At 39.0% G+C, this 22,392-nt stretch overlaps 1 protein-coding gene across 3 annotated transcripts in view; it reads left to right on the forward strand.

Moving 5' to 3' along the window:
* The window catches only part of LOC126182635 (protein SERAC1), a 263,820-nt gene that overhangs the window by 167,792 nt on the left and 73,636 nt on the right, over positions 1-22,392 (forward strand). For all 3 annotated transcript variants that reach the window (XM_049924869.1, XM_049924867.1, XM_049924868.1), the window contains exon 7: positions 3,595-3,738. In XM_049924869.1, the coding sequence (XP_049780826.1) occupies positions 3,595-3,738 (144 nt within the window). The remainder of the gene's footprint in view (positions 1-3,594; positions 3,739-22,392) is intronic.

Raw genomic sequence — 22,392 nt, forward strand, 5'->3', positions numbered from 1 at the left:
TTGAAAGTGAGAGTTTTGTTGTGTATGAAAGTCAAATACATCGTTAACTGATTAAAAGCAAAGTTTTTATGTCTACTTATTTCATAAGTAGAAAGAGTCTAAAAATTCCTGGACCTACCATTGTTCAACGGAGGATAAGTCGAGAGGGTTTCTAGCAGCTGGCTATCCAGTAAAGAAGAGTGGCTGCAAATTCCAAGTAAGTCACCTCGTAAAGAAGTGGAAGGTGGTTTGGGGGAATAAACCGAAATAACCCAGATTCACATTCACACTTTAAGTCAGAAACATTAGACCACAGCTTCTTGGGCCTGACTCGGTCTGCTTGGCTCTGGGCCTGCGCGTTTACTGCCGCCACAACTGCTTCCTTGTGCAAGCTATCTGTCATCCTACTGGGCACATCTTGTGGCACTACTGCCACATAACACCAGGCTTTAATGTGGTCACCCACTGCCTGAGAAACTTCTGCCAACAGGGGTTTTCACAGAGTAAAACCTTCTGGTGCACTCCCATGTCTGGAGCTAAACAGATAATTGTGTCACTTTACGACGGGTTTGGTTTCTCATGGCATCAGTAGAATTCCATTTGTACTGTTACAACATGTGTTTGTTTGTGATGGTAGTTTGACAATAAACTGCATGCGTGATCAAAAGTAAGAACTGCTGGTTCTTGTAAAGGTGCAAGCTGACACTGTAATTGATGCACCTTAGATGGAATCCACAAGAGGAGTCTGTCATACCAAAAGCCAGAAAATGCTGTGTGGGTCTTTTTTCATAAGCTTCCCAATTCTCAACTGAATCATCATATGGAGGTATAGTGGGTGGATAGATCAGTGGAGCAATACTGTGTCTGTTAATGAAAGCCAAGATAGCATAGCACCTGTAATGACCATACCCATCGAAACAGCACTTAAAGACTGCACATGCAGAAACTGTTCCCCCAATCATGTAGTAGTCAAGTAAATACACAAAACCGATCCAAGTAACACAAATAAGACTGTATTCATAAACTTCTGAACAATAATGGAAATAAGCCTCTCATGACTCCACAGATAACACAACAAAAGAATCATACAGAAGGTGTAACATAAGCCATACACTGAACAACTGATGTGAGTGGTACAAACTAAAAGAACATAGTGAGAGTGAGTCATCGCTGCTCCATGTGTGTGCAGGTGTGAGCCACCAGTAGACCGTGCTGTGTGTGCACTTCCCAAAGCACATGAACTAGTAGCAGGATACTGCATGTGATAAAGAAAAAATAGCTGATTGAATGTTGGTTGCTCAACTGTTCCAGCATAATCATGATATTAATATGTACTATAGACTTTATGTTATTTTTATCACCAAAAGATGATATTAAGATTAATAATTGAGGTATGAAGACATTTTTACATCATACCCTGGCACAAACGTGAGAAGATATCAATCAATTGTTGATTTGTTGCTGCAATAACTTTTAGGAAACTTAAGAAACTGATAATCAAAGTGTCACAAATCCTCAATGGGTTTTGTAACTTCTCTGTGCTAAGTGAGATGGCACGAAGGCACTGGACTTGATTTGAGAGAAGAAGGGTTCGCTTTTAGGGTTACTTGTATGTAAAATGATGCCACAAAAATTTTTTTTCTTAATAAATAGTATTTTTTGTGGGCTCTTGTCTCCTCTCTCTCTCTATCTGTCATCTATCTATATGTGTGTGTCTTTTGTAATCCATTTTGACAATTAGTTATTCTCTCTCTCTCTCTCTCTCTCTCTCTCTCTCTCTCTCCCTCCCTCCCTGCCTCCCTCCCTCCCTCCCTCTCCCTCTCTCATTAGCATTTTATGTTATTTTAGCATTCTGAAGTTATGTGCTTTACTTTTCTATGATAATCCCTTACTATTCAGTCTTTTCTCATTTTCCATATTCAGCTGTGTCTATGTTTTCCCACTGTTAGCGTTTAACATTATATTTTGTATGTCTAATAAAAGTAAAATATTTCAGAATGATTGGAAAAGAGCACAGGTAGTCCCAGTCTTCAAGAAGGGTCGTCGAGCAGATGCGCAAAACTATAGACCTATATCTCTGACGTCGATCTGTTGTAGAATTTTAGAGCATGTTTTTTGGTCGCGTATCATGTCGTTTTTGGAAACCCAGAATCTACTCTGTAGGAATCAACATGGATTCCGGAAACAGCGATCGTGTAAGACCCAACTCGCTTTATTTGTTCATGAGACCCAGAAAATATTAGATACAGGCCCCCAGGTAGATGCTATTTTCCTTGACTTCCGGAAGGCGTTCGATACAATTCCGCACTGTTGCCTGATAAACAAAGTAAGAGCCTATGGAATATCAGACCAGCTATGTGGCTGGATTGAAGAGTATTTAGCAAACAGAACACGGCATGTTGTTATCAATGGAGAGACGTCTACAGACGTTAAAGTAACCTCTGGCGTGCCACAGGGGAGTGTTATGGGACCATTGCTTTTCACAATAGATATAAATGACCAAGAAGATAGTGTCCGAAGTTCCATGCGGCTTTTTGCAGATGATACTGTAGTATACAGAGAAGTTGCAGCATTAGAAAATTGCAGCAAAATGCAGGGAGATCTGCAGCGGATAGGCACTTGGTGCTGGGAGTGGCAACTGTGACCCTTAACATAGACAAATGTAATGTACTGCGAATACATAGAAAGAAGGATCCTTTATTGTATGATTATATGATAGTGGAACAAACATTGGTAGCAGTTACTTCTGTAAAATATCTGGGAGTATGCGTGCGGAACGATTTGAAGTGGAATGATCATATAAAATTAATTGTTGGTAAGGTGGGTACCAGGTTGAGATTCATTGGGAGAGTCCTTAGAAAATGTAGTCCATCAACAAAGGAGGTGGCTTACAAAACACTCGTTCGACCTATACTTGAGTATTGCTCATCAGTGTGGGATCCTTACCAGATCGGGTTGATGGAGGAGATAGAGAAGATCCAAAGAAGAGCGGCGCGTTTCGTCACAGGGTTATTTGGTAACCGTGATAGCTTTACGGAGATGTTTAGCAAACTCAAGTGGCAGACTCTGCAAGAGAGGCGCTCTGCATCGCGGTGTAGCTTGCTCGCCAGGTTTCGAGAGGGTGCGTTTCTGGATGAGGTATCGAAAATATTGCTTCCCCCTACTTATACCTCCCGAGGAGATCACGAATGTAAAATTAGAGAGATTTGAGCACGCACGGAGGCTTCAGGCAGTCGTTTTTCCCACGAACCATACGCAACTGGAACAGACAAGGGAATTAATGACAGTGGCACGTAAAATGCTCTCCGCCACACTCCGTTGGGTGGCTTGCGGAGTATAAATGTAGATGTAGAACTGAATTAATTTTAAGAGATACATCTCTTCAATGATCAAATGACATTTGATTAAACAGTAACTTGATTTTGTGAACAATTTTCAATAAGTTTTATTAATTAAAATATTGTATTTTTTATGTGTGCATTACAATTTTGTCCATACTTAAAAATTCTTATGTGAATAAAATGCATGACCATTTTTAAAAATGTATACTTGTATCCATGCATAACAGCTAGAACTTGGTATTTGAAATTTATATGGCAAAAATATTCATTCTAGATATTGTATCGGAAGGTGCTTTGCCACTGCTTATTGGAGTTTATAGGCATTTCTTGAATGACAGAGAAGTTGTGATAGCCCTTGCAAAATTGCTGTCAAATATATCATTTTACAAGGAGCACTTGAATGATATTTTTCAGACTGGTAAGTATTTGTTATATTTGTCTGAACTTCAGTTCCTATCAGTTATTTCAGTCATTTTTAATCTATGAGATTATCGTCTAATGGGTAAATGAATGTTACAGTGCATGTTTGAACATATTCATGTACAAGTATATTAATCAAAATAATTGTCTTTTTTGTAGATTTTGACTATGAATTTGCTGTTAATGTAGGACATGATACTCATATATTAACCTGCCATCACATTAGCACTTTTTCACACAGACTACTCTGGATCATACTTTTAATTTACATAAACTATGTATCTTACTGTTTTTATGCCAAAGACATGTTTGTAAATGTGTAGATATGAGTAGAAAAACGTACAGCGAGAAGCATACTAAACAAAATCTTGTCTATATAAAACAAAAGACTGTAAAACTGTGAGTACACATTCTTGTATCTGTGAAGTGCAGAACAACAAAGACTGAAGACATGAGTGGAAAAACAAGTTTAACTTCTCAGTTGAATTTCACACAAAGTCTGAATGCAAACACTGTCAGATGAAATTGAATGCTGAGTCCTTGTCACAGTCATACAACACTGTCACTTCCAGTCTGTATATGTCCATAGTTATAAGTGGTGAGTATGAACACTTCGAGAAAGTGCAGCGTCACTTCGCACTGCTGTCTGTGGTGGGGTGTGCACACAGGAGTACACAGGTTGCAGTGAGCCTGCTGTGGTGTGGCATGGTGTGATTGGCCCTTCGTCAGTAGATTGCTATTTTCTGTACGTATGCTGGTTGGCGTAGCTGGGTTTACTGCAGAAGTGGCTTAGGGGTGGTTGGGCCTGCACTATCAAGCAGTGGTGGTGCTGCCACTTATCGGCCGCGAGCTGAACACCATCCAATTCCTGGCCGTGAAATGCTGTGTGCCACGGGTTGGTCATTGATGATACTGCACACATCATCATATCACAATTCTGAGTACAGCCTGTCCGATGCATTTGTGCATAACTGTTCTTTATACCAGACTACATAAGGAATCAAAAAAATGTGTCTGGTAGACACTGTGCAGTTTTTAAAATGTTTTATGTGTATAAGATTTTGTTAATTGATTTTGACAGACTTCTCATTGTGTGGTTTATTACCTTATCTCAAAAGTGTGAGCCAGACAGAGCCATGTGATGTACGTGTTACATTATGCACTCATAGTTACTGAATTACTGAGAGGTGACTATTTCATCTGAATCTCTATTAATAACCAAAATTTGCATAATGGTAGTCACTGAGTTACAATCTTTTAATTGCTAATATTGTTGGCATTTCCAGCAGAAGACTCCGTTCCATTAAAAATAAAAATAAAAAGGGACTGTCCCAGTTCTGTTGTGTAGAAACAGATATAGAGTGTATGTGTGAAATGTCATTATACTGTTCAGAAAGAGTAATCAGAGGCATCATAGTAACCCTTTAAGATAGTTAAGAACTACTTTGGGTGTGCAAAAATCAATTAGCATGCTAAGAGATGTAAAGAGAAAAATAGTTGAAGCATGTAAGAAAATATTCAAGAGCTGTGCAAAATAATACGAACCACCGCTGGAATTCTCTAACCTTGATGTGACCGCAACACACTTTTACACACACTAATGAATCAAGTGATGCAGTGTCTTTGTAAACAAAGCACTAATTGAGGTTAAGCAGTATCCAAATGAAGTTCAAGAAGTAAGCACAAAATCGTCATGATAGTCCATTCAATCTGTAAGTAGGGGTAGTCCATATTACTGGCAAGTACCAATAATCCTTACACAACTGTGCATACTGCCTTATTGAAACACAGTAACTGTCTTTTAAAATTATCTTACTATATATTTCTGCCAGAAATCAAAGCAGGTACCTGATGCGGAAATATAAAATTTAAAAAAATCACAATAACCTCTCACATTTTTGAAGACAACCAGTAAAATCCAATGAAAAGTAGAAGTATCTTAACTGTGGCAACTCCCAGATACTGTATTCCCTGCACATGTCCTACACAATATCATTTTTTGAGGGTGTGTCCATATCAGTGATACCACCTTTAAATTAGTGTTCATACTTTGCATGGATCTTTATAAATCACTGCAATGAAGGATGAAGCTTTGGCAATGCACGCCACATACGATGGTGACATGACAGAAAAATCGCCAAACTCATGTAAGCTGAAGAACCTGAGATAAAAGCCAACAGGCAATTTGGTGTTTGAAAGTGTGAAACACCAATTCAGCCTTGTTTTGATTGGAGTAGTGAGCTGAATAAATGCTGGAAACCATTCTTGGATCACTTTTTCCATTACTAATGAAAATGTCTTGAGAAGCCCTGTTGGTAAGTCATGACTTTGTTTTTTACCTCATAAAATCTCTTCAGAGAATTATTGGTGTGATTCAGAACACTTCTGTCATTTGAAAATAATAGCATATCATCAACATGCAAAATGATGATGATAGTTTGGTACCATCTCTCTGAAAATAGACACATGGATCTGTGTTTGATCTGGCCAGTTTCAGTTTTATAAAGAAATCATCAGTTTATAATATATGGTATGTTACATAAAGTATTGGTCCTGTTCAACCACCAAGTATCTAAAAAGGGTTTGTGAAGTCTAGAGGTAGTTGTTTCATATGTTTACAGGGAATGATGCATGAGGTTTTCAAATAAGTGTATGCACTTACATCTGATCGTGGATCGTATCCTTTCACACTAATTGTTTTGTATTCTTATCAATGGCTGACCAGTAGCTTGACTATGGGAAAAACACCATCATGCAAGCAAATCTCCAGTGGCCTTTGTGTAGGAATTCCAAGTCTGGCAGTATGAGAAATAACAGCTTAATCGTAATAATTTTTGGATTTCAACATGAGAACTGTGTTCTTCATGGGCAGCAAGTGGAATCAAGAAAAGAGCATGTAGAAACCATCAGGGATAAGCGACAGAACCATACCCACCAGTTTAATTTACATCCCATTTATTGTGAAAACTTCCCTGTGAACATCGACTTGACCACACCACACACCAGAGGTTGCCAGTGGGTTTTGTGCTGCCAAAATTTCAGGCCCCCATGGCAGAGCTATCCAGGTCCACCTCTGTGTCTACGACTACATTTACACTGCGCAAACCACATTGCCGTGTGTGGCAGAAGGTAATTCTGGTACCAGTATTTCTTTCCCACCTTCTGACACTCCATTCAGGAAAGCTGTGTTGGAAGAATGGTTATCGGTACGCCCAGTTATTAGTAGTAATGACTTGGATGATGTGCCAGTAAAAAATCTCCTGGGCACCAAATATTGTTTTCTGGCCCACGGGTAGTCTAGAAATGGCATCAGAATTGATGTGAACATCATTAAGTTGCAGACAGGCACAGTTAAAAGACACCCACCTACAGCTTTCAGTTACAGCCTTCATCAGTAAAAAAGACACACACACACACACACACACACACACACACACACACACACACATGCCTGCCAACTCCAGCATCTCAGGCCGGAATGCATTCCGAATCTTACCACAAATGAAGTTGTTAGCAGTGGGAAATCGCATACACACTGTAGCACTCTGAAAATAGTAGAGAAAACCAATAAAGAATAGGAAGCTGTTGAGCCATGATGAGAGTCTCAATACTCACACCAAATCTTACCTCAGGCAACTAAGCCATGTGACTGTCTCCCATGATTGTGTTCTGGTTCATTGAACCGCTAGCACAGTGTCAGTTTTCATCTTTTGTGGGGTGTTCATTTCATTGGCACGACCTGTACTATGTTAGTGTCCAGTCTTTCTGATGCTCTATCTGTATCACTGCCATAGTGGGATACAAGAACACAGGTGTTTTATTTTTTTATCTTTGTACTATTCTGGAATAGTAATGTAGAAATGGCTTTTGTTGCTAGCTCCACATTAAGAAGCCATTTTATGTAGTGATGTTTTTGTTATGATTACTGTTGGGAAGTTGATTATATGACATTTGCTTTATTATTTTGTTCAGCTTAAGAAACAACATATATAAATTATGTATATTAACTACAAAAAATATGCTTGAATGTGGCATTTGCATTCATTATATAAAAAAAAATGAATATGTGCACCACCTGCAGGAATGTAATTAAAATATATTACAGGTAATCCCCTATTTCATGCCATTGCCTATCTCCCACAACCTGGACAAAGGGTTGGACTTCACAAAACATCTTCTGAAACAGTTAACATCTTTCCATTACACACTATGATTAAAAAGAAGACAATAATCTACCCATTATATTCATTAAAATCTCAGGGTTGCTTTCCTGAGTGTTAATTATTATTTCAAGACAAAAAAAAAAAAAAACTTTGGCAGACCGCCATTTACTGGAGTGCTTTAGTGCATGTCATTCAGGATGCTGCTTGGTGATGAGATGACATTGTACGACTGCCCTGTCTCTCCAACCAGTAAACTGATTAATGAGTGTGCCTGCCGAAGACATAATTGTCTGACAAAAAAATTTCTTTGCCTACGTCTATGTGTGTCTTTAGATGGTCTGGTGCCTCCTCATACAGATGCCTCATAGAGCTCCTTATTTAATCGTCCAAAATTTTGCATGCCAAACTTTTTTTGTGATTAAGTAACAGTCTTCTTCTTCTTTCTTGTCTCTACAGCTCATAGCCTTGGCCTCTTCTACAACTTCCTTCCATTTCTCTTGGTCCTTTGCCAATACTCTATAGTTTCCATAGCCCATCTTCCTAAGATCTTTGATTACTCCATCTTCCCATCTGGCTCTTGGTTGACCATGTCTGTTCTGCCCTCCTGGCTTTCCTGTAAAATTCTTTTTGGTACTTCTGTATCATTCATGCGAGCCACATGTCCCGCCCACCTCAGTCTGGATGATTTCACTATCCTTCTGATGGCTTGGTCTTTGTATGTGATATACAACTCATGGTTGTATCTCCTCCTCCATCTTCCTCTTTCACAGATTGGGCCGATAATTTGTCTAAGTACCTTTCTTTCAAATGCATCCAGTGTTTCAATGTCTTTAGTTGTTAATGTCCAGGCTTCAGAGGCATATGTAAGCACTGGTTGTATAAGTGATTTATAGATAGTTAATTTAGTGGTACAAGTCAGGAGCCTTGAGGATAGAAGTCTTGTTAGGGCAAAATAGGCTCTATTGGCTAGTATTAATCTCTGCTTAATTTCATAGGAGTATCATTTGGATGCGTAACTGTAGAGCCCAGGTACTTGAAATGTTCAACTCTCTCAAACCTATAATTGCCCATTGTTATTGCATTTGGCATATTTTCTCTATGTGCTTTTCCAGCTGCCATATATTTTGTTTTTTGTTCATTAATAATTAACCCCATGTTCCTACTAGCCTGTTAAAGAGCTGCAAATGTCTCTTCCATTGCTTTTTGGGTTCTTGCTATTATATCTATGTCATCTGCATAGGCCAGTATCTGCACTGATTTATAGATCGTTCCCCTTTTCAGAAAGTTTGCGTTTCTCATCACCTTCTCCAGGGTGGCATCAAAGAGAAGACATGCCAATGCATCCCCTTGTCGCACTCCGTTTTTAATACTCAATGTATTGGACGTCAGTCCTCCCATTCTTACACTACCTTGTGTTTCGCTCATTGTCATTCTCACCAGCCTTACCAACTTTCTCGAGATACCCAGTTCATCTTGAGCTTGATATAACTGCTCTCTATTTATGCTATCATAAGCTGCCTCGAAATCTATAAAGAGGTGAGGCGTGCCAACCCTGTATTTGTTTGTTTTTTCCAGGATTTGCCTTATGGTGAATATTTGATCTATAGTTGACTTCCCAGGAAGAAATCCGCATTGGTATGGCCCTGTCTCCTTCTGTATGATTGGGAGTATTCTGTTGAATAGTATATTACAGAACATTTTGTATCCCAAATTAAGTAGTGTGATCCCTCTGTAATTGCCACACTCCATCTTATCTCCTTTCTTATACCGGATGATCAAAAAGTCAGTATAAATTTGAAAACTGAATGAATCAAGGAATAATGTAGATATAGAGGTACAAATTGACACACATGCTTGGAATGACATGGGGTTTTATTAGAACCAAAAAAATACAAAAGTTCAAAAAATGTCCGACAGATGGCGCTTCATCTGATCAGAATAGCAATAATTAGCATAACAAAGTAAGACAAAGCAAAGATGATGTTCTTTACAGGAAATGCTCAATATGTCCACCACCATTCCTCAACAATAGTTGTAGTCGAGGAATAATGTTGTGAACACCACTGTAAAGCATGTCCGGAGTTATGGTGAGGCATTGGCATCGGATGTTGTCTTTCAGCATCCCAAGAGATGTCGGTCGATCACACTTGCGACTTCAGGTAACCCCAAAGCCAATAATCACACGGACTGAGGTCTGGGGACCTGGGAGGTCTAGTATGACGAAAGTGGGTGCTGAGCACACGATCATCACCAAACGACGCGCGCAAGAGATCTTCCACGTGTCTAGCAATATGGGGTGGAGCGCCATCCTGCATAAACATCGTATGTTCCAGCAGGTGTTTATCAGCCAGGCTGGGGATGATGCAATTCTGTAACATATCAGCGTACCTCTCACCCGTCACGGTAGCAGTTACAAAACCAGAATCACGCATTTCCTCGAAGAAAAAAGGTCCGATAACGGTAGATGCGGTAAATCCAACCCATACCATGACTTTCTCATCGTGCAATGGAGTTTCCACGACAGTCCTAGGATTTTCGGTAGCCCAAATTCTGCAGTAGTGGGCATTGACAGACCCTTGGAGCATGAAATGAGCTTCGTCGGTCCATAACACATTACTCAACCAATCGTCATCTTCCGCCATCTTTTGAAACGCCTACACTGCAAATGCCCTCCGCTTCACTAAATCGCCAGGTACATGATGCCTATGGATTTTGTATGGATAGCATCGGAGGGTACGCCTCAGTGCCGACCAAACAGTAGTGTGTGGAATGCCGGTGCGACGTACTGCACGAGTGCTGACTTCCCCATGCATAGACGAACCCGCTACAGTCTCCATTTCTTTCTGAACTGTCTCAGCAGCATTATGCCTTGTGCTCGGTCAGCCACTACAGGGTCTATTGTCTAAGCAACCCGTGGCTTCGAACTTCAAAATCATTCTTGCCACAGCTGCATTTGTCAACGGACCTTTACCCATTCGAATCCCCTTCCTATGGCGATAGAATCGTAATGCTGAACTAGCACATTCCCCATTCTGATAATACAGCTTCACTAAAAGTACCTTTTCAGGTAACATCAACATTCTGCGACTGCTGGCGCATCTGATTCTTTCTCTCATTACAGCTCCTTTTATACACGATTGTCATGCGCAGTCACTGACCTTTAGCTGTCCAGCGCCATCTGTTGGACATTTCATTTTTGTGAACTCTCCCCCCCCCCCCCCCCCCCCCAAATAAAACCCCATATCATTTCAACCATGTGTGTCAATTTTTACCTCTCTATCTACATTATTCCGTGGTTTATTAAGTTTTCAAATTTATACTGACTTTTTGATCACCCGGTATATGGGGCATATGATACCCTCTTTCCATTGTTGGGGCATTTTCTCCTCTTCCCATAGTCTGGTGACCATTTTCAGAAGGCCTCCTTGCTTAAACAGTTCTGCTGGAATACCATATGTCCCTGCCGCCTTGTTTTTCAATTTCTTCATGGCAGTTTTCACTTCTTCTATATTTGGTGGGGTAGTGTTTTGTCTGGATCCTCTTCCCCATTTGTTTCTGTTGGATTCCCTGGTATAGTTGTTCTAGGGTTGAGGAGACTATCAAAATACCTGCTCCATCTTTCACATACTCCCTTCTCTTCACTTATTATATTCCCTGTCTCATCTTTTATTAAGCTTGTTTTACTACCAAAAGGCTTCTGTGCCACATTCACCTCTCTATAGAATTTTCTTATTTCATTTTTGCTTCTCATGAGCTCCATTTCTTTGACACTTGCTTTCATCCATTCTCTCTTTTTTCTTTGCACCATCTGTTTTATCACTTCCCACTGATCTTTGATATTGTTATATTCTCCAACATTTTACAGAATCCGAGTTAACTTCTCCTGATATTGTTCTCTAACTTCCACTGATTCTAAAGTAGTTGTATTATATTTCTGTGCCCTGCGTCAGACTCCTTTCGCTGTGTTAGATATCCTTGCCCTCACCCATGCCCATACCAGAAAATGGTCTGTATCTATGTTTCGGCCTCTGATACTCCTCACGTCCAATAGGTTTGATTTGTGTCTCAAATCTATCAACACGTGGTCAATCTGGTTTACTATGTTTCCATCCGGTGAGTTCCATGTCCCCTTATGTATTTCTTTATGTGGGAACTGTGTTGATACTATTACCATGTTTCTAGGTGCTGCGAACAGTATAAGCCTTGTTCCGTTCTCATTACTTGTTGCATGTTTTCTGTGGGGGACAATTATTGGTCTATAAATCTGTTCTTTCCCCACCTGAGCATTTAGGTCTCCGGCTATTATTTTAATATCATGCCCTGGGCACTCATCATATACTTTTTCCAAAGATTCATAGAATACTTCTTTCTCTTCTTCTTCGGATTCTTCTGCTGGTGCATGGGCATTAATTATGGAATAGTTAAAAGAATTTCCCCTTTATCTTGAGTGTTGATAACCTTGGACTAATGGGTGTAAACCCTATTAGCAAATGCTTTAATTGGCGGTGTACAACAAATCCTGTGCCCAGCTCATTATTTCTTTTGCTTCAGGTATAGAATATATTCACCTCTTTCTTCTCTAAAACTCCACTCCATGTCCATCTAATTTCTTGTAGTGCTATTATACTTTGCTTCAGATTCATTATTTGATCCAGCATTACTTTCAGTGCTTCTGGGCGATATAGGGATCTCATATTCCAAGTACCAATATATAGATCTGATCTATGCCTTATATTTCTCTCCTTCCTTATTTTCCCTCCTTCATTTACTTGTATTCCATCCTCTTTGTCCTTTTCCATGTCAGGTTCGTCTTCCTCCATCCGTCCGACTTTACTTTGTAGAAGTTTCGCAACAGTTGTTTTTTACAGAGCGGGCTGTCAACCCTGTGTCCAACCCCTACCGGGGGTGGCTGATTTTTAATCAGGGTTTTCTTCCCTTAGCCTTTGGAGACCCATCTCCCAACTACAAGGCAGCAGTTGTTGTTTTGCTAGTTTTGGTCCGTCCCGGGTATTTTATTTCCCAGGTGTCCACCATATCTGGTGAACGTTCCCCAATCTGCCACCTGGGGAGGTGCCCGATGGGAGACTAGCAACTTCACACGGGTTAAGTAACAGTCACCCACACTTAAAATCGTATAGTGTCATTCAGCATCCCATACACACTGTCTTCATTTAACTACTTTATACCTCATTTGTACCAATATAATTAAGAATTACATTACACATAGCCAGCAGTCAGTATTTTTGGAAACTTGCTACTTTTAATTAAAATTGTTCTATGTGTACTGCCATATCATCTTATATGATGACTTGGCATTACATCCAGAAGGATTTTAATGACATTGATGCTCTCTGTGGAAGCCTAGATATTTGCATCTTGATCATTTTCTTTAATGTTTATAATCTTTCAATGCTCATTGGACATGAAATGAAATGTTAGCTTTACTTACAGTCGTACAATGACTGAATATCATGTCAACATATAAAAGTTACACTAATGAAACTGGGAAAACAACAAAAACAAATATGAGCTAACTGTACATGAATTTATATGTTGTGACAAATATCTGTAGAAATAAATTAGAGGACTGCAAACATAAATAGACAAATATATTTCAACAGTTCCATTGTCAAAATCTACATATAGTTTAATCATCTACATCTATACTCTGTAAACCACTGTACAGTGCATGGCACAGGATATGTTCTATTTTACCAGCTATTAGGGTTTCTTCCCATTCCATTAATGTATTGAGTGTAGGAAGAATGATTGTTTAAATCTCTTTGTGTGCTATAATTAGTCTGATCTTGTCCTCATGATCTCTATATGAGTGATAAGTAGCAGGTTTTAGTATGTTCCTAGAACCATCATTTAAAGCCAGTTCTTATAAGTGGGCTTTCTCAGGATAGTTTACGTCTGTCTTCAAGAGTCTGCCAGTTCAGTTTCTTCAGCATCTCTGTGACACTCTGCCAAGTATCAAACAAACCTGTGACCACTTGTGCTGCTCTTCTCTGTATATGTTCAATATTGCTCTTAGTCCTATTTGGTAAGTATCCCATACACTTGAGCAGCATTCCAGAATGGATCCCACAAGTGATTTGTAAGCAATCCCCTTTGTAGACTGTTTGCATTTTCCCATATTTTACCAATAAACCGAAGTCTACCACCTGCTTTACTCAGGACTGAGTCTGTGTGATCATTCCATTTCATATCCCTACAAAGTGTTACACCCATGTATTTCTAGGACTTGACCCATTCCAGCAGTGACTATTTGATATTTTAGTCAAGGAACTATGTTATTTCGTTTTTTGAAGTGTACAATTTTACATTCCTGAATATTTAAAGCAAATTGCCAGTCTTTGAAATACATTGAAATGTTATCAGTATGTGACTGAATATTTATGCAGCTTCTTGCAGGCAGTACTTCACTATAGATAACTGTGTGCATTGCAAAAAGTCTGACATTAGTATTAATATTGTCTGCAAGGTAATTAACATACAACACAAATAGCAAGGTTCGTAGCACACTTCCCTGGGCTCACCTGAAGTTACTTCTACATCTGACGATGACTCTCCATTCTAGATAACCAGCTGCATCCTACATACCAAAAAATCCTCAATACAGTCACAAATTGTACTTGATACCCCATGTGATTGTTATTTTGACAATAAGCGTAGATGTGATACTGAGTCAAACACTTTTTGAATATCAAGAAATAGTGTGTGTGCCTGACTGCCTTGATCCAAAGCTTTCAGTAAGTAATGTGAGGGAAGTGCAAGTTGAGTTTTGCATTATCACTGTTTTCTGAATCCATGCTGGTTGGCATGGAAGAGGCCATTTTGTTTCAGATACCTTATTATGTTTGAGCTCACAATATGTTTGAAGATTCTACAACAAATCAATGTCAAGGATATTGGACAATAGTTTTGTGGATCATTATACTACCCTTCTTGGATACAAGTGTAACCGGTGCTTTCTTCCACCTAATGGGCATAGTTCTTTGTTCTTAGGATCTGTGATAGATTATAGTTAAAACAGGGGCTAACTCTGCCACAGAGTCAATGTAGAATCTGATAAGATTTCCATATAGTCCTGGACCTCTGTTCAGTTTCCACGATGTCAGCTGTTTCTCAACACCACTGACATTAATACTTATTTCACTCATCTTCTCAATGGGATGAGGATTAAATTGAGGCAATTCTCCTGTATTTTCCTTTGTAAAGGAATATTTGGAAAAGCAGTTAAGCATTTTAGCTATCCTCAGTTTCAGTTCCTGTCTTATTCATCCAGCCATGTGGATTGACTGCGCGGTTAGAGGCACCATGTCACGAATCGTGCGGCCCCTCCTGCAATAGGTTTGAGTCCTCCCTCGAGCATGGGTGTATGTGTTGTCCTTAGCGTAAGTTAGTTTGTGTAGTGTGTGAGTCTAGGGACTGATGACCTCAGCAATTTAGTCCCTTAGGAATTCACACACACATTTTTTGTCTAATTCACAAGTGAGTGGACACTAACATCGATGCCACTAACATTCTTTACATACAAACAGAATTTCTTTGAATTGTGTGAAAGATCATTTGACAATACACTGCTATGGTAGTCACTGAAAGATTCATGCAGTACTCTCTTGACAGTTAAATGCGTTTCATTCAGCATCTGTCTGTCTGTAGCCCTATATGTTATTTTACACCTGTTATGCTGTAGTTCTGTTTCTGTAGAAGTTACTTTACAGTGACTATATACCATGGGGGGCCCTTCCATTATGAACTATTCTATTGAGTGCATATCTATCCCATGCATAATCAATTGTTCTTTTAAACTTGTGCCATAGTTCCTCTACTTGCTCTTGTCTTGTACTGAAAGTTTCAGGCTCCTTATTGAGATATTACACCACTTCTTTTGTATCTAGTTTACTGAACATCTGTTTCTTTCTACTTGTCGTAGTTGCTCTTAGGTAATCATTGTTGCTACAGCATTGTCATGGTCACTGATAACAGTTTCACTGTGGACATTCTTAAAGAGATCTGGTACATTTGTTGCCATTAGATCTAATACACTGTCAAGTCACATTAACATGACCATCTGTTAAAAGCCTGAATAACCACCTCTTGCAGTGCGGATGACTGGGAGACATGCTGGAAGTTTCTGATTGGAATGTGTAGCCATGCCAATTCCAGTGCCGTGGCCAGCTGAGCTAGATTTCTCAGTTGAGGACCCATGGTGCAAACAGCCTGATAAATGTGGTCCCACAGATTCTTGTATTGGGTTTGAGTCCAGAGAGTTTGGTGGCCAGGGGTGTACGATAGACTCATCCTGGTGCTCTTCAAACAATGCATGTACACTGCAAGCTGTGTGACATGTTGCTTTGTCATGCTGGTAAATGCCATCGTGCCAAGAAAAAACAAACTACATATAGGGGTGGGCATACTTGTGTTGATTCATTGTGCCTCCCAGAATGACAAAATCACCTTGGGAACACCACAGAAATATTTCCCAAACCATAAAGCTTCCTCCTCTGGCCAGGATCTTTACGACGATTGTTGCAGGGCCATGCATGACAATTACCATCTGTCTGATGAAGTGTAAAACGTGATTCATCTGAAAAGGTCAATGTAAGCATTCATTGGACATCCATTTATGGTACTGGCATGCAAATTCCAGCCGTTGTTGCCAATGAACAGCAGTCAGCATGGCTGCATGAAACAGCTGCCTCTGCAGAGTCCCATATGCAGCAATGTTCACTGAACGGTAAGGAGACACTGTTGGTAGCCCCCCAGCTTTATCTGTGAAGTCAGTTGCTCAACAGTTGCACATCTAGTCATCTATACATGTCTGTCCAGCTGTTGTTTACTCCTGCCATCTATGGCCTACATTGCACCACAGGTGCCTCAGCACTGCTATTGGATAGTGCCATTTTGACATGCACAGTGTTCTGTAATCATGGCAGTACATGAATGGTTTATAAGCTTAGCTGTTTCAGAAATGCTTCCACCCTTGACCTGAAAGCCAATAATCATGCCCTTTTGGATGTCAGATAAATTGGTTCATTTTCACATTAGGACAACAACAGCACTGTTGTCCATATCCCCCAACATGATTTATATATCCTCCACAGCTAGTACTTCTGTCACATTGGCATTAAATGTAAGTGATGTTCACATTAATGTGACTGGACCATGTGTATTTCCATCATGAGTCGGGTTTCAAACTAAATGTTCTAGGTCGTTTTCAGAGAAGGCATTTAGTAATGTTTCTCATGTCTTGTCATGTCCACCACTAACAAAACTATAATTTTACCAGTGATTTCCGGATGATTTAAGTCTCCATTGATGATGACAGTATGATTGGGGAACTTACTTACAAGCAAACAGAGGTTTTCTCTAAAGTTTTTGATTGCATCAGGAGATGAGACTAGTGTGTGATAGAAGGATTCAGTCGCCATTTCATGCCCACCCTTGATAGTGAGTCTTCCCAAACACTCTCACATGCAGCTTCAACTTCTATCTCCATGGGTTTGAAAGTCTTGTGTACTGAGACAAATATAGCAATATAGCATTTCCATTTCCCATTAGCCTATCCTTTCAATAAACACTTCAATTTTCCCCAAAATCTCACTCTAATTTCAGGATTCAACCAGCTTTCTGTACCTAGTATTATGTAAACTTCACTACTTTTCAAGAGTGCTTCAGACTCTGGCATTTTGTTTGAAAAGGATTTGACTAGGATTTTAATACTCTTGTGTATAGGAGGCATTCTTTTGGACCTTACACTTACACTTATGGGTCTCCTACAGATTTTGTTATATGGGCTGGGTGAAGACTCACTTAACTTAAAAAAAAACTCTTGTACGCACCCCACACACAGTCAACTATCTGGCAAGCAGCCTCTGACGTATAGTGGGACCCTACGGCTCTCCACCCTTTGGTGCAGGTTTGGGAAGTCACAGCCTAGCTCATTACAGAGCCCTTGAAGTCTCTGGTTCAGTCCTTACACATGACCAAGAACCAGGAAGCTATGATTAGTTCTGGGGACAATGCAGAAAATTGTGAGCTTCATTGAACTTCAGTGCACAAGGCTGGTGTTGTCAACCTTCCTTGCCAGTTGCTGGAATGGTCCTAGAATGACATCAGAATCCTGTTGACAGGCACTTTTTGTTCCAATGTGTACCACAATCTGTGGCTGGTTCCACCCGTTCCCTCGGTGGCTGCCGAAACAGCCTGTTCAACATGTTGAATGAGAGCCCCCAGGCCTACACACTGATTGCACCTGGTGCTCCCCTCTGTCATTTCGCCAAGGGGTACCATTATTCACCGTATGTTTGAACTGCCAATGATTAACAGATCACCTACTCCTCTTGACACGGGACAAAGCAAGCTTCCACAAAACAGGCAAAGTGAGTGCTGCTGCCTCAGTTTCAGTTATAGTTTCAGTGAAAGATTGTACCTTGAACTTGTTGGTTAGGGGGTTCGATTTAACACTCTGAGTCCCCCTGGTCCCTGTCTACTGTATACGTGATGCCTGGATCTACCACTCAAGTGGATCTTGCACTCAAGTGGACGAGTAATGACAAATTCCATACTTCCCGCAGAGAAGACAGGATCCAAAGGAGAAGGCAGTACTTGAGTGTGTTTTGACACTACAGGTACATAATTCTCAGGAGCTATTGCAACACATTGATTCGCAGCAGTTGCCAAATGTTGGACAGTAGTCAGAGTGATTTCCAGCTGCTTATGAACGCCAGCTAACTCATCCTGTGTTCGAGAATAGCATCCACAGTGGAGCTGCATTATGGCTGGTGCAATGTTTTACAGGACAGTGAACAAATAACTTTAAATTAAGCCTGTTGACTACCTTTTAATCTGTGGAGCTAAAAAATTACTAATTTCCTATAAGATTTGAAGCAAATACACAAAACAAAATTTCCATTCTGGCAACAGAAAAACCTATGGTAAAAGTTACTAATTCATTTCCTAAAACTTTTTGAGGTTAATTACAGTTGCCAACAAACTACAAAATAGAGTTAATTTTTGATAAATGTCGATAATATACAATCTACTCCTCTTGAAAGGGAAAACTAAATGTAACACAATATGTTAGTTGCAATGTCTACTACAAGTAACTGAATCACAAATGAGAAGTAACTTTTCAAAACGAGATTAGTCCACAAATACAAATTTTACAGGAGAAGCAAAAAGCTAATATTAGGCAAAGTTGTGGAGTAAATTAGGATTTGTGTATGAGAATTTATTAAGCTTCAAGACGTTAGAAGAATGGAGTGAGGGAGACAAATCTCACTCTTCATTTAAAAGCAGTGTTGCCAACCTAATTTTTGAAATCTATGGGTTTTTCTTGTTTTACACCAGCCAAATGATCATAATGTGTTTTGAAACAAATCAAAGTTAGTCATTTGATAGAATGGTTGCTTACTATAATTGTTTACATATTGTATTTTGTTGCAAATTTACAAATGCTATAATCTTTAATCATTCACTCAAAATTAAAATTAAGCATGCCAGTTTCAAACATTGTTAAAGTGTACAGCCGTAATTTTTATTGAACTTGCAAATTATAATATACATTGTTTTTCTCGAAGTTATCTAAAACTTTTATAAGCAGTTAATTGAAATTATTAATAATTCTTTTCACACCTTAGTTAATTTATTATTTAAAAAAAAATTGTAAACTTTGTTTTTGATAGGTATTGAAAAGAAAATCATATTTTGGACATCGCTGTCAAAAACATCATTTGAGTTTTCCCATGTTTTAATTAAAAAGTAATGTTCCAAATTTTCTGAGTATTATTCTTTCAAACTTTCTTTCAAGCATTTCGTATCCTGGTTCCTCCTCCAAGCAATCACACTTTACATCTTCAGCTTCATCTTCCACATTCGCTACCACACAGTCGCTCTGAAGTGTGTCAACATAAAATTTTAAGGAATCATCTTCATTACAACTATTACCAAATTGTTTCAGAAGGTCAAATAAATCCTTATTTTTGTGATTTTATTGGATGTACCAGACTGACAACATTTAGGTGATGGATCTGATCTGTTGCTACACCTCTTTTTAGCAAGGTCATATAACTTTTCAACAGATCATCCAAACCATGTTAGGGCTCCATCATAAAAACAACACGGATTCTTTTCCCCTTCAGTTTCTTTTTGAGGATAACCTGTTTCTTGTCTCTTTTCCCTACTGGCTTCCTCAAATTGTGGCAGAGGTCTTTGGAGTTCAGAACATCCCAGTCTATTCCTAGTCTGCAAACATTCCCAATTTTCTGATAAATCCTGTGATATTGTTCAGGAGTTTGTATTTCAGACTGCTTCTGAAGGCTTTTTCCCACAGTACCAAAAAGTCGATCTGCAGGTAAGTAGGAGTGACCACACACTGGAAATGTAATGCATATCTCCTTCACTGAGACTGGAGAGATTTTTTTTTTACAGCTACCAGTAGAGAGAATGAACCACATTGGCATTCCTGTTTTGTCCAGTGCAGCCATCAAAAATAATCCTATTTTTGAAGTGTTTTCTTCATTTCTGTGCTTACTCAGAGAGTCTACTAAGGCTGAAACTATTTCATTTGAACCTCTACCAGCCTGGTCTTCAGTCCAGCAGTAAAAGTTTGGAGACTTATTGTCAGTATCTGCGATACAGAAAGCATAATTTGACAGTTGCCGTGCGTAACAAGCCTCACCAATAGCGATTTTTGGCAAGGGTTGGACATGCTGCAGATCACAGCATAAAGACAAGATATTGGGCAGTTTCTCTTTCATAATTTTGTAAAACTGTTTAGCTCTCTTTGTCTTTTGACCAACTCTTTCGTTAGCTTTATTTCATGTTTCATTCTACAGCAGTAACTACAAAAATCTACTACAGGATAACCAAACCCCAAATTAAGTTTTTTTGAGGATATGGTGCTGAAGAACCACTTTTTTACTTTTAACGAATCAGGGACACTTCCATTATACATTTTAAAAAGTTTCGTGACATTTAAGCCTGAAGACAGATACAGCCTTTTACTTTTTTGTCTGCTATAGTGACTTTCTCTAACCTTCAAATTTGTGATGAATTGTATCACACTATCTTTCTTTGCAAAGTTTTGTTTTGTTCTATGATCCCCTCCTCTTTTTTCAAAAATGACATTACCAGCAACTACTGAGAAGCAGTGCTATTAAATCGAGTTGTTCCTATACTAAACAGAACTCTAAAAACAACTTGAAAACACAGGAACTTGCATGCAGTCTACTCTGACCTGAAACTTTGAGTCTTCAGTTTTCTATCCTCGTTCCAAGGATGTTGTCATTTCAGATTGGAGACAACCATAAATGAAGACAAAATCCTGTCTTGCTGTAGTTTGTTTAAGTGTCTGTAGACCTTCATCCTATTCCTGATTAGATGGTATACAGGGATGGTACAGAATTTGAATCTTCCTTCTTTGTGTCCACAAGGAGGCTCAAACTCCAGCATTTCAGGATCCTTATCACAGTATCTGAATGAGTTAATTAGTACACGTTTAACTGGATTCCTATCCAGAAATTAAAGTGGAACACATAGTTAGTATGTGTAGTAAAACCAGTTTAGTAGACAATCTCACAAAAAATTGTCTTTTAAAACATCTTACCTCTCCATCTGCTGAATCTTTCTTTACACAACGCCTTTCTGCTGCTTCCTAGATCCAGAGGAGTGGTCCCCCTATATTACAACTCCTCCCACATTAGTCATATTTTTCACAAACAGCAAACTCCCACATAAATAAGATACTAGCCAACCAATCTGTTTCATGTGACAATAAGTGGTACGGGTATACAACAGATACATTGTAGTGAAGTTTTAAAACGCAATCTGTCTTTGCGCCACAGCTTTTATTTGTCATACTGAAAAAACATTTGTTAGCAATCGGCAGTAAATGGAATTTGAACCAATTTCACTGATGGACTTATTGCACTTTGAACCAAAAGTCAAATTTTGTAACTGATTTAAGCCGTTAAAAATATCATTATGAATGAAAACAACTCCATAGCTCATTGTAGCACACTTTGTAGAGTAGAAATTCACTTCAAACTAATTTTTGACCATGATTGGACCTATCGCGTTTTGAAATGTCACTCCTCAAATGCTGATTTAATAGTTTGAATAAGTTCATGCACTGGACAATAGTAATTTCTGAAAATTCTCGGGAATGTGTGTTTATTTGCACTGATAGACACCAAATTGGGATGATCTGTTCTTTGGCAGTAACTGTGAGTCACAAACACTTATTTTCTATGAAGTAACATAATCCACAACTTTCATAACTTTCAAAAATTAAGAAAATTTCCAAATATATAGTTTTGTAAATGTCCAAAAATGGTCAAAATAAATTATATCTTACATAATTATACAATGAAATTAGAGAATGATTATTTGAATGAGGATAGACTTACTGTTCATTTTCAAAGATCACAAATAAGTTTAAGGTTAAAATTGACAATAGCAGTATGAGTTTACCACAG

This window comes from Schistocerca cancellata, chromosome 1, assembly GCF_023864275.1.
Source record: "Schistocerca cancellata isolate TAMUIC-IGC-003103 chromosome 1, iqSchCanc2.1, whole genome shotgun sequence".
Taxonomy (NCBI): Eukaryota; Metazoa; Arthropoda; class Insecta; order Orthoptera; family Acrididae; genus Schistocerca; species Schistocerca cancellata.